This window comes from Pipistrellus kuhlii, unplaced genomic scaffold (assembly GCF_014108245.1).
Source record: "Pipistrellus kuhlii isolate mPipKuh1 unplaced genomic scaffold, mPipKuh1.p scaffold_m20_p_10, whole genome shotgun sequence".
In the NCBI taxonomy this organism is placed as follows: Eukaryota; Metazoa; Chordata; class Mammalia; order Chiroptera; family Vespertilionidae; genus Pipistrellus; species Pipistrellus kuhlii.
Window position 1 is genome coordinate 26254276 of NW_023425405.1, and position 14857 is coordinate 26269132.

At 41.0% G+C, this 14857-nt stretch overlaps 1 protein-coding gene across 1 annotated transcript in view; it reads right to left on the reverse strand.

The window, feature by feature from the left end:
• Positions 1-14857, reverse strand: part of DNAH11 (dynein axonemal heavy chain 11) — a 196412-nt gene that overhangs the window by 170844 nt on the left and 10711 nt on the right. Inside the window, exons 7-17 of the mRNA XM_036429948.1 lie at positions 13844-14077; positions 12582-12749; positions 9062-9178; positions 6893-7030; positions 6211-6335; positions 5398-5590; positions 2162-2266; positions 1642-2034; positions 878-1210; positions 413-667; positions 166-335 (exon numbers count right to left, since the gene is read on the reverse strand). Of these exons, the coding sequence (XP_036285841.1) occupies positions 166-335; positions 413-667; positions 878-1210; positions 1642-2034; positions 2162-2266; positions 5398-5590; positions 6211-6335; positions 6893-7030; positions 9062-9178; positions 12582-12749; positions 13844-14077 (2231 nt within the window). The remainder of the gene's footprint in view (positions 1-165; positions 336-412; positions 668-877; positions 1211-1641; positions 2035-2161; positions 2267-5397; positions 5591-6210; positions 6336-6892; positions 7031-9061; positions 9179-12581; positions 12750-13843; positions 14078-14857) is intronic.

The following is a 14857-nucleotide window of genomic DNA, read 5'->3' on the forward strand; positions in this document are numbered from 1 at the left end:
AAGACTTCTAACTGAATGCTAATTTCATTATTTACCTAATTAAACATTATTTGTTTGCTGTATTATGAAACTGGCAGTTTCAATGCTCTTAAAACTAGCATCTGAATTTTAGAAAGCCGTCAGGTGTTAAGATATAATTCCAAATACCAAAGCACAAAAGGCTACCTGTCGATGACAAATCTCAAAAGATGCTCCTGAAACATCCAGCTCCATTTCTTAATAATGTTCAGCAAGCTCACTTTGAAAGGCTTCATGTCTACCTTGAACCAGCTATCAAACACTCGGAAGTCATCGAACTTGCTCATCTGAACATACAGAGCCTCATAAACATCGATCTGTAATTAGAAAAGAAAAATAACTAACAGCTCACTCAAAAGCCAAGAAGTACTTAAAAGCTAAGAGGGTCCCTTGCCTGTTCCCTGAATTGTTCCAGGGTTGGTGGTTGTTCAGGGATCTCTTCATCTGCATGAGCATCCATTTCCTCGGCTGATGCAGTCTGACCATACAGGAGAAAATGCTTCATGAACTCAGCCCGGTCATCCACCCAGAGGTAGGCGTATGTATCCAGGGAATTTCTGAAGTCCAAGACTTTGCTGATGACGCCTGCCACTCTGTTCATTATCTCCTGCCTGACCTCCGCCAGGCCTAACATGTTATCCATGTCATTCTAAATGAGAGGAAAACTGAGCACTTATTAAAACCAATCTTGCTCTATCAATTACGTGCAACATAACATTAGTAAAGGCAATTCCACAAAGGAAGAGTAGTTGGTAAAATAAAAAATGATGATGCTTTTTCCTTTCCGGTGCTTCCCATTGCCCCAGTTTATTTGTAAGTCATTAATATAAAAGCCAACACCCATCTACAAATAAGATACCTGGTAATTTGCCATGTCCAGGTGTGCTGCTACTCGCTTCATCTGGGCAGACATCCTGAAGCTGTGACACAGCATTTCTTCTACCAGATCATAGAAGCCATCCCCAGCCTCTCTCTCTAAAGAAGGTTTAAACAGAATCTCCGGGGGCATTAAGATCATTTGTGCTTGAAAAAATGGTGCAGGTTTCAACTGCTTCTCCGTATTCATCAGAAAGAAGTCCAAGTCGTGCATGATAGCTTGAAAAAAGCCTTCCACCACGATGTCATCAATGAATTCCACATAAATCCTCCAGGTGTCCAGAGAAGGATCGGCCTTGAAGAGCTTCCTGTTTTCCTAAAACAAAGTACTGATGCATAACTCTAAGCACTTGTGAGTTTAAAAATGAAAGCATTACATTTAAGTGGTTTATGAGAGAAGGAATACTCAAATACTAGGTTGAAGAGCCTTAAGCTAGACGGTAAAGATCCAAACAGGATTTTTTAACATTTAGTTCAGAAGAGGCTATAACAGTGACAAAGAAGACGGTATCATCTCTCTCCTTCCTGTTTTTATCAACCCTCTCACATTCCAATCTCCTCCCTCGGGAACGAGAATTTTGAGACCTATAGAAATTGCAGGTAAGTAACAGGGAATTTCTCCTCCACGTTAAATGCTTCACAGAGCAATACCGAAAGCTCTTTCAGGGCGCACAAGAGTCCTGCATCGTTAGGTAAGTATTTTTGCACTTCTTCTAAACTTCATGAAAAGATCTTAAAAGCCTTTACCTCCACCAAGCTGTGTATCCGGCAGCCGTCCTCTTGGATGAGCCTGTACTTCTTGGCGAACAAATCCCCCTTGTCCTCCAACGTGAAGGCGGCCTCCCTCCGGTGCTCTCTCCGGGGGAGGAGCCTGCACTCGGCCCACGCCCTCATGGTGTGCTGGATGGCTCTCACGTTGCTCTGCGTGCGCTCCACCCTGAGCTCCAGCTCGGAGGTGGCCTCTCTCACCCTCTCGATGTCCCCCCAGCAGTCATCCTGCCACGTCAGCGATGCCACGGCTGCTTGCAGCTGCTCGTCCACAGCCCGCAGCTCGCCTTCAATCAGAGGGTATTCGACTTCCAGGAGAGTCTGTTTCAGCTTGTTGTACGCTTGCACCAGAAGCTCAAGGTTGCCAATGTACTGAGCAAAGAAAGACCCAAGTATGTTAAGGCTACTTTGTCCACCTTGGATGCATACAAGTATCACAGGTCTCCGTGTTAATAATTAACATTCAGAACGTCTCTGTTCAATAGGTAAAAACACAAACCTTTAAAATAGTGTTTCTTTTTCCGAAGAGGGCTAAGGCTGAACCCGGAATGTCTGACTTCCTCAGCATCAAGAGGTATTTCACTTCCCTCAAGACAGCCACCAGCTATTGGAAGGACATCCATGAGTATTGTATAACGTTCTATTTTAACACAAGCCAAAATCAGAACACGTACATTTTCACCCAATAATTGTATTTTCAAATTGTCAAGGTTAGGAGGCTTTTGTCTCCTAAGCTTGTTCAAAGCAACCATCACACATTCCATAGGAGTATAAATAATGAAGCTGGAAATCAGTGATGATGCCCCAATGCCCAAGATTCAAGCCATAACAGTGACACGTGCACACTCAGACCTACAATGGAAGGCCCTCAGTGGACCTCAGACCACCCCCATACCTTCAGTTCTACTAGCATGCTTTTTCCAAAAACACATTATTTGTTCCAACATGATAAATATACTAGGGAGCAATATGAGCATTCCACAAATTTTGTCTTTGCTTACCTGCATTTTAATCAGCAAGAAACACTAGGCAAACAACAGCACCCAGCTGAACTGAAAAACCTAGGACTACACAAAACACCCACATGGACAAGCCTCAAGCATCCACCAGGGAGTTCAAGTCACACGCCATTCATTCTGCTGATATGACTTTCCACCTGGTTTCTGATTACCCACTTTCCATTTTACAATCACACACAAGTTGTAACCCTTCCCCCACCCACTCCATAAGCAAACTTCAGTCTTTGTCAAGGGAAAGTGTCATATTTATTGTAGTATGTATGCATTACTTAACCATTTAAACTGTGTAAAGCTGTACTACCATGTTCTCTAGGTGACTGTTTTCTTAATGTATCACTGACAAAGTTTTTGAGTCCTGTAGCCATAACTCCTTGTCCCCCATAAATCCTGTACTGTTAATTGTACAGTCTTTCATAATCCAGTGATTTTTAGGAATGCATATGTCATATGGCAGAACTGGCTGTACCTCTAAATCACAGATTCTGCCCAACTGGCATGGTTCAGTGGTTGAGCTTCGACCTGTGAACCAGAAAGTTACAGTTCAATTCCCATGCCTAGGTTACAGGCTTGAACCCAAGTGGGAGACATGCAAGAGGCAGCTGATCAATGATTCTCTCTCATCATTGAAGTTTCTCTCTCGATCTCTCCCTCTCCTTTCCTCTCTGACATCAAAAATTTATTTTAGAAAAATAAAAATAAATCAGATTCTGAGGAAAACCCATACAACATGCTTAAGAAGGAAAAGCAGTTGACTGCCTTAGGTTGTTCCTCCCTATGTTAACTCGTACAATATACACTGAGTGGCCATATTATTATGATCTCTGAATGCATAATAATCTGGCCACTCAGTGTGTGTGTGTGTGTGTGTGTGTGTGTGTGTGTATTAGAGGTGCATGAATTCGTGCATGGGTGGGGTCAGGCCAGCCTGGCCAGGGGAGGGGACATGAGTCAGATTATTATGTGTTCAGAGATCATAATAATTTGGCCAGTCAGTGTATTTTGTGTTTCTAATCTATATTTGGTATGTTTAGAATCTTTTCAGGGAGAAATATAGGCATTACCCTAAAACACCTCAGGAATTTCAGGAATTTCATTTCTACATAATGGTTTTATGGAATCAGAAGTAGCAGAAATCCTCAGGCCATATATTTGTATATGTGTGCTGAGGTTTACAAACTAAATTAAGTGATGGTATTTACTGTAATTTTCTAGGGAAACAGATTGGAAGTTGGGTACAGATTATAACAAACTCATGGAGGCTAACTTTCTCATACATTCGAGCAGTCATGAAAAATAGGGCAATAGCTAAAAGTGAATATATAATCTTCACTAACTAAAAATTCAGCTAAATGTGTCATTAGTCTCTTTTTGTAACAGCAACTTAGAAATGGATATTCTTATATGCTTGTCCTTTCCTGTAGAGTAGTGTTTCCCAAACTTCTCTCATGATGAGCATCACCTGGTGGAGTTGTTAAAATACAGATTCCTGAATCCCAACTAAGAAGTGCTAAACTAGAATTTTTGGGAACATATAGGTAAAATTGTATACTTAACTAGTGCTCTAAGCTTAGTTAAGTATACAATTGTAGACAAACAGAAAAACATAAAGCTTCCTTTGTGACTCCCAAGCCATCAGACATAGTATATACATAGTATAACCATATATACAAGTATGCACCTATAGTAATTATGTCTAAATATATATATATACACACACACACACATAATTGCTACTGAAGCACCCATACTTTAACATGTTAATGATGTGAGAAAACATGAAATTTCTTTGTTTGTGATTTATCATGGATAAAAGATATGTTCAATAAGGGTAATTTTTCTAGATATTATTTAACTGTCAATATTATTTTTGGCATTTATATGTTGTTTTACATTTTTTGAAAATTGTCTTGATAAAAATTACCATCAATTTAACTAACCTATTCAAGTTTATTGTTTCTTTGAAGGATATTATGACATCAAAATTTACCACTGTCCATCCACAGTATGATTAACGGTCTTTCATTCCATACAATCTGTGGATTCCCCAAATCTTAACTTACATGATAAAATTTTAATTAACTAAAACTACTTTCGCCAAACCCGGTTTGGCTCAGTGGTAGAGCGTCGGTCTGCGGACTGAAAGGTCCCAGGTTCGATTCTGGTCAAGGGCATGTACCTTGGTTGCAGGCACATCCCTGGTAGGGGGTGTGTAAGAGGCAGCTGGTCGATGTTTCTCTCTCATCGACGTTTCTAGCTATTTCTCTCCCTTTCTCTGTTAAAAATCAATAAAATATATATATTTTAAAATAATAAAATAAATAAAAATAAATAAAACTACTTTCATTTGTACTATGAATATAATTCAAGCCAGAAAACACAATAAAAGACTAATGATTCTATTCAGTTGAGTTAACATTAAGTATTACCAAGTGCCAGACAGTATGTTAGAAACACAGAACACAAAGATAAAATGAAATGTATCAACTTTCAAAGCAAATGTGAAAATGGTAGATGAATACTTAAGAGGCAAAACAGAGAGGAGTAAATAACAAATTTGGGAAACAATCTCTAGAGCAAGACCTATTACAGGTTGTTTTTTAGTTATATTCCTCATAGCATTGACATTCTCACAAAACATAAATGATTGGAAGTATCAGAAATATGCTTACAATAAAAATTACTTCTGTTAAACATCTTTAAAACATCAAACCCCTACCTTTGGGTCAAAGTTGACACTGAGAAGACCATTTATGGCACTGAATTTAATCAAGGGTTGATTCAAATTGAATTCACAGATTTCATCCACATTATTTTTCCATTCATTATAGATACGATTTTCAAATTGGTCTAGCAGAGCTGTCATTTCAACATACTTCTGAACTGAGGCATCATCAGGACCTTGTAAAAATCTGAAGGAAAATGATTCTATATATTAGATAAACTTCAGCTTACCTACTTCACAATAATATACAAAGTATAACAAAACACACCACAAAAAAATCAGGAAGAGAAACAATATAGGCCAAATAATTCTATAATTGTCTTTGCCTTAAAAGATATAGTCATTGAATGAATGGAACTCCAAGGTTTTTGCCAACAGCAACAAGGTACCCATTCCTACAAATAAAAGAGAGAGGAACATAAGTCCATAAAATAAGAGGAATATTAGTAGTTATTTAAAAAAAAAAAAGAAGAAGGAAGGAAGGAAGGAAGAAAGAAAGAAAGAAAGAAAGAAAGAAAGAAAGAAAGAAAGAAAGAAAGAAAGAAAAGAGAAACAGTAACAAAAAGCTACATATTTTGGGTGAAAAGAAAAAAAGGATAAGGTTTGAAAACATGGAACTAAATGAAATTATAAGTCCCATTAAACATATTATATTCCAAAACCATGGGGATGAGTCCTCCTCCATGAGCCCCGCCAAAGAAAAAAGTTAAAGGAAATGAACAGCTAACATGAACAGCTCCTGCTCTGGATAGAAATCACCTGTAGCATGATGGTGTTTTTCACCATGAAATAAGCCTGACTACTCACAGATACTGGAGAGATTCGAAGTTTGACCAAAACATCTGGAGTCGGTCCAGGACCTCTTTAGCCCACTGGATATTTCCTGAGGTAAATGGCATATTCTTGTTAAGAACTACATTTCCACATTCAATCTGCAAATGGTTATTTTGGTAAAAAGGAAGGGAGCATTTAATCAGAATGCATTCCAACCTTGTAAGCCATTATTCATTACAGGGCAACTATATAAAATACTAGAGGCCTGATGCATGCAAGAGTAGGCCTTCCTTCCCCCAGCTGCTGGCACCAGCTTCCCTCAGGCCACTGGCAGGCACTCAGGAACCGGACTTTCCTCTGGCCCCCAGCAGGCACCTGGGACCTAGGACCCGGGACCCGGGACCCAGGCTGCTTCCCTCCTCTGGCCGCCAGGACCTGGGCTGGCTTCCCTCAAACCATCCTTAGGCCTGGCTTCGTCAGGAAAGATGTCAGGAATGACATCCGGAAGGACATCTAGTCCAATTAGCATATTACCTTCCATTATTATAGACATGTATTAAGTGACTTGATAAGTAGACAATGGTCCTAAAACAGGTTCTTCATTGCCATAAGAAACCCAATTAAATAAAGCAGACATCATTATGTAAAATCTTAATAGACAGGCCTGACCCACAAATATGATGCTGTGTATTGCCCCACTTCGTTCCTCACTTACCTGTTTCACATGTTCATTATACAGTTGCTTACACATATCCAACTCCGCATTAAACATGTGCATCAGTGAGCTATAATGTGGGCTGAAAATTTCCATGACAACTGGTTTCTCTAGAAAATTCCCAAATATGGTCAAAAGCTAAAAAAAAAAAAAAAAAAAAAAAAAAATCAAAGTTAAAGAATGGTTAAGAACCATGAGTTTTTAATACAAATACTCAACTCACTGTTTCTCCCCTTATATCTCCTACACAACTAGAGATAGAGCAAAAATCTAGAATCCTTCAAGTATTCTACAATACCTCCAAATTTGAAACTTGCCCTGGCAAAAGACTTAGTTGGTTGGAAGTGGCATCCTACACACTGAAAAGGTTGCAGGTTACATCCCTGGTCAGGGCACATACAGGAGGCAACCAATTGATGTTTCCCTTTCACATTAATGGGACACAACCGCAAGGGTCAGAGTTCATCATCCAATACCAATGGTAGAAATCTTCACCCTAAATGCACAACCGTCATGCTGTTCTTCTCCTCCTGCAGTTCCCCATCAAAGGGTGTCATTTCAACACTCTGATTCCCGTCAGTCCGCCTCACTTCAAGCAGCGGTTCAGTGTCTGCTTCCCACGGGCCATCGCGGTAATCTAAATACAGCCCAAACCATAAGACCATGTCCTGCCCTGCACAGCATGGAGGAGGGGCTCATCGTATAGGTTTCCGTAGATAGGGCGCAAATAGGTGGGAAGTTAAATAAAAATTCATGGCACTAAGATAAGACTATTCAGAAAAAAAAAAATAGCTGGCATACACTGGAATGGAATCCATATTAATGGTTGGGAGAAGGGAAAAGACCCGAATTAGAAAAGATAGGAGCCTTTGTAACTAAGACTTCCCTCTGCATCTTTCTCCCAGTTATATAAACACACCGACAAGGAGCTCCAGGAGCAGAGAATGTGATCAACTACAACTAAAAAGAAGGCAAGAAAACATTTATGGTTCACTGCTAAGTGGAAAAGGTTAGCAAAGGGGACCAGAAAAGGCTGTTTTTGTCAAAGAGAATTATGTATGCATATCTAGTCCAGGAAAGAGTGTGGCAGTATGAAGTCTAAGAATCTTTCTGAGAGATGGGATTACAGGGGGTGTTATTTTATAACAACGAGGCTATATAATTTGGCCAGGGGCATCTATTTCATCCCAGAGCTCTGAAAACAAAAAAACACCAAAGAAGTATTTGATCCCCATGACTTTGTGTTAAAATGCTTGACGGGGGCCAGAAGACACTATTTCACCACCATCTGACCAACTCATCTGAATGTGAGGGTCAAAACCGAACAAATCTCGTATTACGCCTGTGTCTGCTACACTGCACTGCACTGCCTTTGCCAGCGAACCGTGCCCAGGGTTCTCCAGCTCTGCTTCTCCTGGTGTGGAAGCCTCTTTTGCGATATCATCTGAATTTGTACTTGGCTTGCAGTTCTCTTCTTTGACAAGCACATCTCCACAGGACGTCCCCAGTTCCTACCTTAAACTTTCCCTCTGGGAGGACTACCAACATGCCTTTCTCTCATACAGCTCTGAATACACACATACCATATTCCATCAGTTCTATCACTGACATTCTTTCTTGTTTTCACATCTCCAAAATGTTAATCATCAATGGCATACCTTTTCGACATTTTTTCTTCACTGATACACAAAATAATCGTGTGTCTGATAATCAACGTGTCTTATACCTGATAAAAATCAGTACATAAGCTGCTATTTGTTTTAGTCTGAGCACTAAAGTAGGCAAGTGTACCCAACCTATGTAAAAATGGGGGTAGGAGGAAGGACTCTTGAATTAACAGGTAATTTTCACTTTTCACTGTGGCTTAATTTTGAATCACTATTTCATAGGCCATGCCAAACTTGCTCTCAAGGTGTTGAGACCTAAAACACTGAATGCAAAAAAATATATATATATATATCAATAGTTAAATGTCCTGTCCTTGTACAAAGTAAACTTCATTATTCCCTAGTGGATAATTCAAAGCTCGTAATTCAGTGAGCTGAATATGAAGACGGTGGCCAGTTAACAGCTTACCTGGATCAGAAAGGCATGCACTCAATCCCTTCATCTAGCAGTCTAAATTATTCACTAGTGATTTATTATTAGGATAGCTTCTTCAGAACCAACCTTAAATGCCGCCTCCAAACCATTGCAGTTAAAGAAACCTTCGCAAAGAATTGTTCCAAGCCTTCTGTCAAAATCCAAAGTTTTGGATTTAAACACAGCATAGTCACTTTCAAATTCCTGTAAATATCAAAGTGAAATATCAGTTTACAGGAAAGAGGCCAAGAGTGGAAACAGCAAACCTACAAGCGTAATCCACCTCCCTCCTGTCTGCCCGCTCTTCCTGAGAGAAGGTATTTTCATAGCAGGACCCCAAGGCAGACCAAGAAAGGCCTACATCGGAGCAATTGCCCTGTGACCACCTTCCAGGAACACAGAACCGTCAGCCCATCTTTCCCCCGTGCACACCCCACGTCAGGGCTTGGACCCACCCGTCTGTCCTCCTCTCAATCCATTTGGATTATAAACGAAAAAGCCGAGTCTTCCAGAAGAGAAAACAGAACCCATGTTCACTGCAACCTCAGTATAGTTATCCATTCCCATACAAAGCTTTTTCGTTTTGTTTTGCACAGAGCAGAAACCCTCCTGGGAGACCCTGTGTCTTCAGGTGAGAAATGAAATCACAGGTCTGGAAAGAAGCATCACTCAGGAGGAAGATGAAACAAAAAACACCCTTGCATGTCTCCGCATCTTATCAGTATGCAGTCAGCAACCCCCGGCTTCCTCCCACTACACAGCCACCCACGCTCACAGAGAGAGAGCACCAGGGGGTAACCATCCTCGGCACAGTACCGCAATGCCCAGGCTCCATGGAGCCGCCCAGAAAGCCACAGCCCTGGATCCCCAGCCTCGTGGCCCTTGGGTGCAAGCCCCCCCATTTAACACAAAGACGTCTTTGCTGCCTCTGGAAACTGAACCTCCATCTATTCACAACAGAAATAATGACGCCGGCTGACATGTACTCGGTTTTCTGTTCTAAATGCTTTACACTATTTTTAAAATATATATTTTTTATTGATTTTCCACAGAGAGAAAGGGAGAGAGATAGTCAGAAACATTGATGATAGAGAATCATCGATCAGCTGCCTCCTGCACACTCCCCACCGCAACCAAGGTACATGCCCTTGACCGGAATCGAACCTGGGACCCTCCAGTCCACAGGCCAACGCTCTATCCACTGAGCCAAACCGGTTTTGGCTGCTTTACACTATTAACTCAAGTCTCACAACATATGATGTGGGCAATATTTTTTTTTCCATTTGATAGGCAACAAACTCAGAGCAGTTAAATGATCCACCTGCAGGCACACCCCTGGCAGAGGGCCGGGCCGGAATGTAAAGCCCAGCAACCTCACTCTGGAGCCCATGCTCCAACTATGACATTTCCATGAAGGGAAGCACCTTCTGGGAACTGAACACGCTTCGAACACGGGTGTGGCAACAGCACTCCAGGGCACGGTGTGTCACAGACCGCACTGCTACATTTAACACCGAGAAGTCTCCAGCTCTCCTCAGCCACCACCCAACGGTCTCTTCATTCAAGGGTCACCGACTTCTCCAAGTCAACACGCCTTCCCAACAAGCTGTAACAAGCCTCGCAAATCCCTCTTCTCCGTATGGCAACAAGGAACGTGCTACTGAAGATCCGCAAACATGGTTTGAACCCTTTGTAAGTAATATCTCAGGAAGGGAAAGGGCTCAGCTCTGCTCTAGGTCTCTCTCCCGCTCTCTCCCAGCCCAAAGTCAGATGGTCCATCGCACCCCTCCCCCGGAGAAGCCCCCAGACCATGCAGACGCCCGTCGAATGCATCTGAACGCACGCACCCCTCTCTGAAGCAGCTCTCCTTTGGCATACACCCCGACAGGCATGGGGGCCAACTCTTGGACTCCTTTCTCTCTTGGCCAAGGGCTACCAGGCTTTTCTCTGTGCCACCTCTTGACTATGTCCACTGCTCTCCCGGCCTGCGGGCATCACCCTGCCCGGATCACAGTGCCCCCTCGTCCGGTTTCTGTTCACCACTCACTAACCACTCTCTTTGCCTCTGGTCTTGTCTCACCAAATGGCTCTCCAAACTGCAGTCTACACAAGCTTTCTAAACCGGAAGCCTGATCACATCCCTCTTCCCGTCATAATCGTTCAATTCGTGATCATGTTTTGGGACCCCAGATTTCTTAACATAAAGTCTCGAAGTCTTGTCATCCATGAGGCCCTTCCCTTGTCATTTACACCCTCAGTTCCTCCAGCGCCTCTTCTCCTTCCACACTCCAGGGTCTAACCACGTTCCCACTCGGCATAACACGATTTTCTGTTAACCCCTTGCATTTTGACTACTCTTCACCCCTTTCGTTTCTATTTACTCTTCACTTCTATTTATCGTTGTTCCCTTTCTGCATCCTTTCCCTGCTGGGAAGAGGCTCTCTGGCAGCAGTCTGCTTCACTGCCTACCTGTGCCCTCCTGCATTGTGAGCTGAGTACAATGGCCAGGTTTGTTTGTTTTATTTCTCAATTGTAGTGCCAATGTTTAAAGAGGCTCCCAGCACATAGCAGTTTTGCAATAAATATTTGTTAAAGAATTATTTATTAAAGAGTAAGTGATATGCTGGTATTACTCAAGAACCATTACGAAGTTTTTCTATATCCTGAACTGCAAAACTGCCCCTTATTAGTGGCACAGGAAATGAGTAGTTTTATCAAGAGAAATTATATGGTTGCACTTATTTCCTAAAAGGCACAACTCACTCAAGCTGCTGAGTGAAAACCAACCCTAACGATGCCAAGACAGGGGCTGAGAGGGCAGTTGGGGCGGGGGGGGGGGGGGGGGGGGGCCATCATCCAGATCGGGAGAGGAGATCTGGGGACGTGACCAGCTTCTACCTGACTGAGCCTGAGGCTTGGCACGAGAGAAAGAGCGGGATCATGGAGGACTCCCAGGCTATGCACGAAGCAGCCCATTATATGTGTCACTTAATGAGTGGGAAAAGACAGAAAGAGGAGGTTTGGGGAGCAGTAAAGCAGGGGCTTGGTTTCACGAGTTTGAGATGCACCATCAGGAAACAAGCCCTCAGCTGAAACTGGTTTGGCTCAGTGGGTAGAGCGTCGGTCTACGGACTGAAAGGTCCCAGGTTCGATTCCGGTCAAGGGCATGTACCTTGGTTGCGGGCACATCCCCAGTAGGGGGTGTGCAAGAGGAAGCTGATCGATGCTTCTCTCTCATCGATGTTTCTAACTCTCCATCCCTCTCTCTTCCTCTCTGTAAAAAAATCAATAAAATATATTTTAAAAAAAGAAAGGAAGGAAGGAAGGAAGGCAGGCAGGCAGGCAGGCAGGAAGGCAGGAAGGAAGGAAGGAAGGAAGGAAGGAAGAAACAAGCCTCGGCTCAGGTCTCCTGCTATATTTGAAATGGTTCTAAACGGAAATACACCGGACTATTTCCTGGTCCCTGTTGGAGACTGCACATCCCTTAACCTCCTTCATCCTAGAGAGGCCAGACCGGATGGTATCTATTATCACTGCGGCCTACCGTCATTTCCAACTTTAAAATGACAGGATTCTAAAAAATAAAAATGCAAGGGTACAATATTACCATGTTATTGAAATCGGATGGGTCGTAAGTGCTCTGTTTAAAAATTTTACAGAGTTCCATAAATTCTTCACTCATCTCACGGACTTGTCCATTCAGAATAGCTCCCTTGGTGCCACCAAATTCAAGTCTCTCCAGCTTTTCAAATTCCAATACAGTGGCAAATATATCCTTTGAAAAAAAAACACAGAACAGTAAAGATCTTTCCACCTTCCTGAGCAGAAAAAAAAGAATATTTTCAAGCATTCAAAATCTGCGAATTAATGACAGCATATAAATAGGAATGATTTAGCTGAACAAAGTCATTGCCCATTTTTAAAATCATATTCCCGTTTTCATATTTACTGTACAGGCAAACCTAGCTTACTATGGCTAAACATATGACTAACTTTACAGCCTTTTAATAATGAATCTGACCCCCAGATAATATCCAAAACTCACCCACCCTTTGCAATGAATGAGCTGTCTCTTAATCAGCTTCAGGGAACGTTATGAGAGTGAGACTTGAGGGCCACAGTTAGGCATTTAACCTTCACACTTCAAGAGAAACTCAGGCTGATTATGTGATAATGAGAGTTATCAAAACGTGAAGCTTTAATTTTCAATGAAACTCAACCAATCTTACATCAACAAAAAAAGCCCAAACTTGCTAGGAAGAGCTTTACAAAGAAAATAAGGTAGTGCCACTAGTTACAACTTTAAAAAGAAACCTTAGCCAGTTAGCTCCATGCTACATGTGTGTGAATGTGTACACAAGTGTGTGTATTCATTTCATTTGGCTTTCAGTTATTTTCATGTCTTTTTATTTAGTTTTATGAATGGTTATTTATATTTCAATAGCATAGTATACTTACAGTCATATACTAATAGATAGTGCAATTATTTTAGATTATCCAAAGGTTTCCAAGTATGGAATCCCTATATCAAACATTAAACATATTTTTAAAAGGGTGGATTAGTTTACAGATTCCTGATTTACAACAGCCTTCCAGAAGCTTAGTAAGTAAAGGGGCACTGGGTAGAGAAAAGGGTTAACTTACTCCCAGTGTAATAAAAGAATCAAAAACAATTTTTTTTAAAGAAGTCAAAGTAAAGCTTTTAAATCTATCTTTATAGCCCTGGTCTTGTGAGCTCCTCATGAGAACACTAAAAAAGGAAACCTCCCACCTTCCACTAGATAAACTGTTCCCAAATCATATAAAAAACTAACAGGATTTTTGAAGCCATCAACAACATGAATAAATTACAAGTCAAGAAATGCATACCTCCATTTTCATGCAACGGTCAAGAAATTTGTCAAATCTACAAAACACCAGCTGAGACTGGAAATCCCAAGTTTTCACCTCCTTGTTTCCCATGAAATAGTTTGCCAGTCCTTCTCTGTAGTTGAAGAAAGAGCTTTTGAAAGTCTTTAAGATGTTAATGGTCACCTGCACCTTTTCCAGGGAGTCTTCAACTTCTCCTTTCAAAAGGTCTTCAGGTGAAAGGTAGACTGTTGCCTACGGTTTAATGAAAGGAAACAATGATCAAAAATGTGTTTAATAATTCTTTACTGAAAACATGTTTCAATAAAACATTTCATTTTATTTTGTATTGAAATATTTTTTTTCAATTAGTTTTCAATAAATTGGGCCAGCAATGCTGTGAAACAGAAAGCATAAATTCTAGAAGTTCAGGCATTTGGGTTGCAATAACATACATTAGAATAATCTACAGATGATTAACATTTCTTGATTTATACATTCTAGCAATAACTGCTAAGCTTCGTGGATACAACCAACTGTGTAATCAGAATTTGCATAGGTATTCCTGCCAGCAAATACTTTTCTTGTACAAAGAAATACATAAGCCAGCGAGGCCAGCATGACTCAATGGTTGAGCAATGACCTCTGAAACAGGAGATCATGGTTCAATTTCCAAGTCAAGGCACATGCCCGGGTTGTGGGCTCGATCCGTGGTTGGGGGTGTGCAGGAGGCAGCCGATCAATATACTCCTTCATCATTGATGTTTCTTTCTTTCCCTCTTTCTCTCTGAAATCAATAAAAACATATTTTTAAAAATCATTTTTGAAGAAGCTAGTAAAAGTAAAGTTATATGTATGATAAAATACATAAATTACATATATAATTTGGGGAGAAAGAAAAATAAAAAATGCTAAGTTTTAGGCTGATAGAACAGCAGGACTATTTCTATTGTTACAAATTTTATGCAATGAGAATTTTATTATTAGTAGTACACCACATATTGTGTTGTAATTAAAAAACAAAATATATTTTAA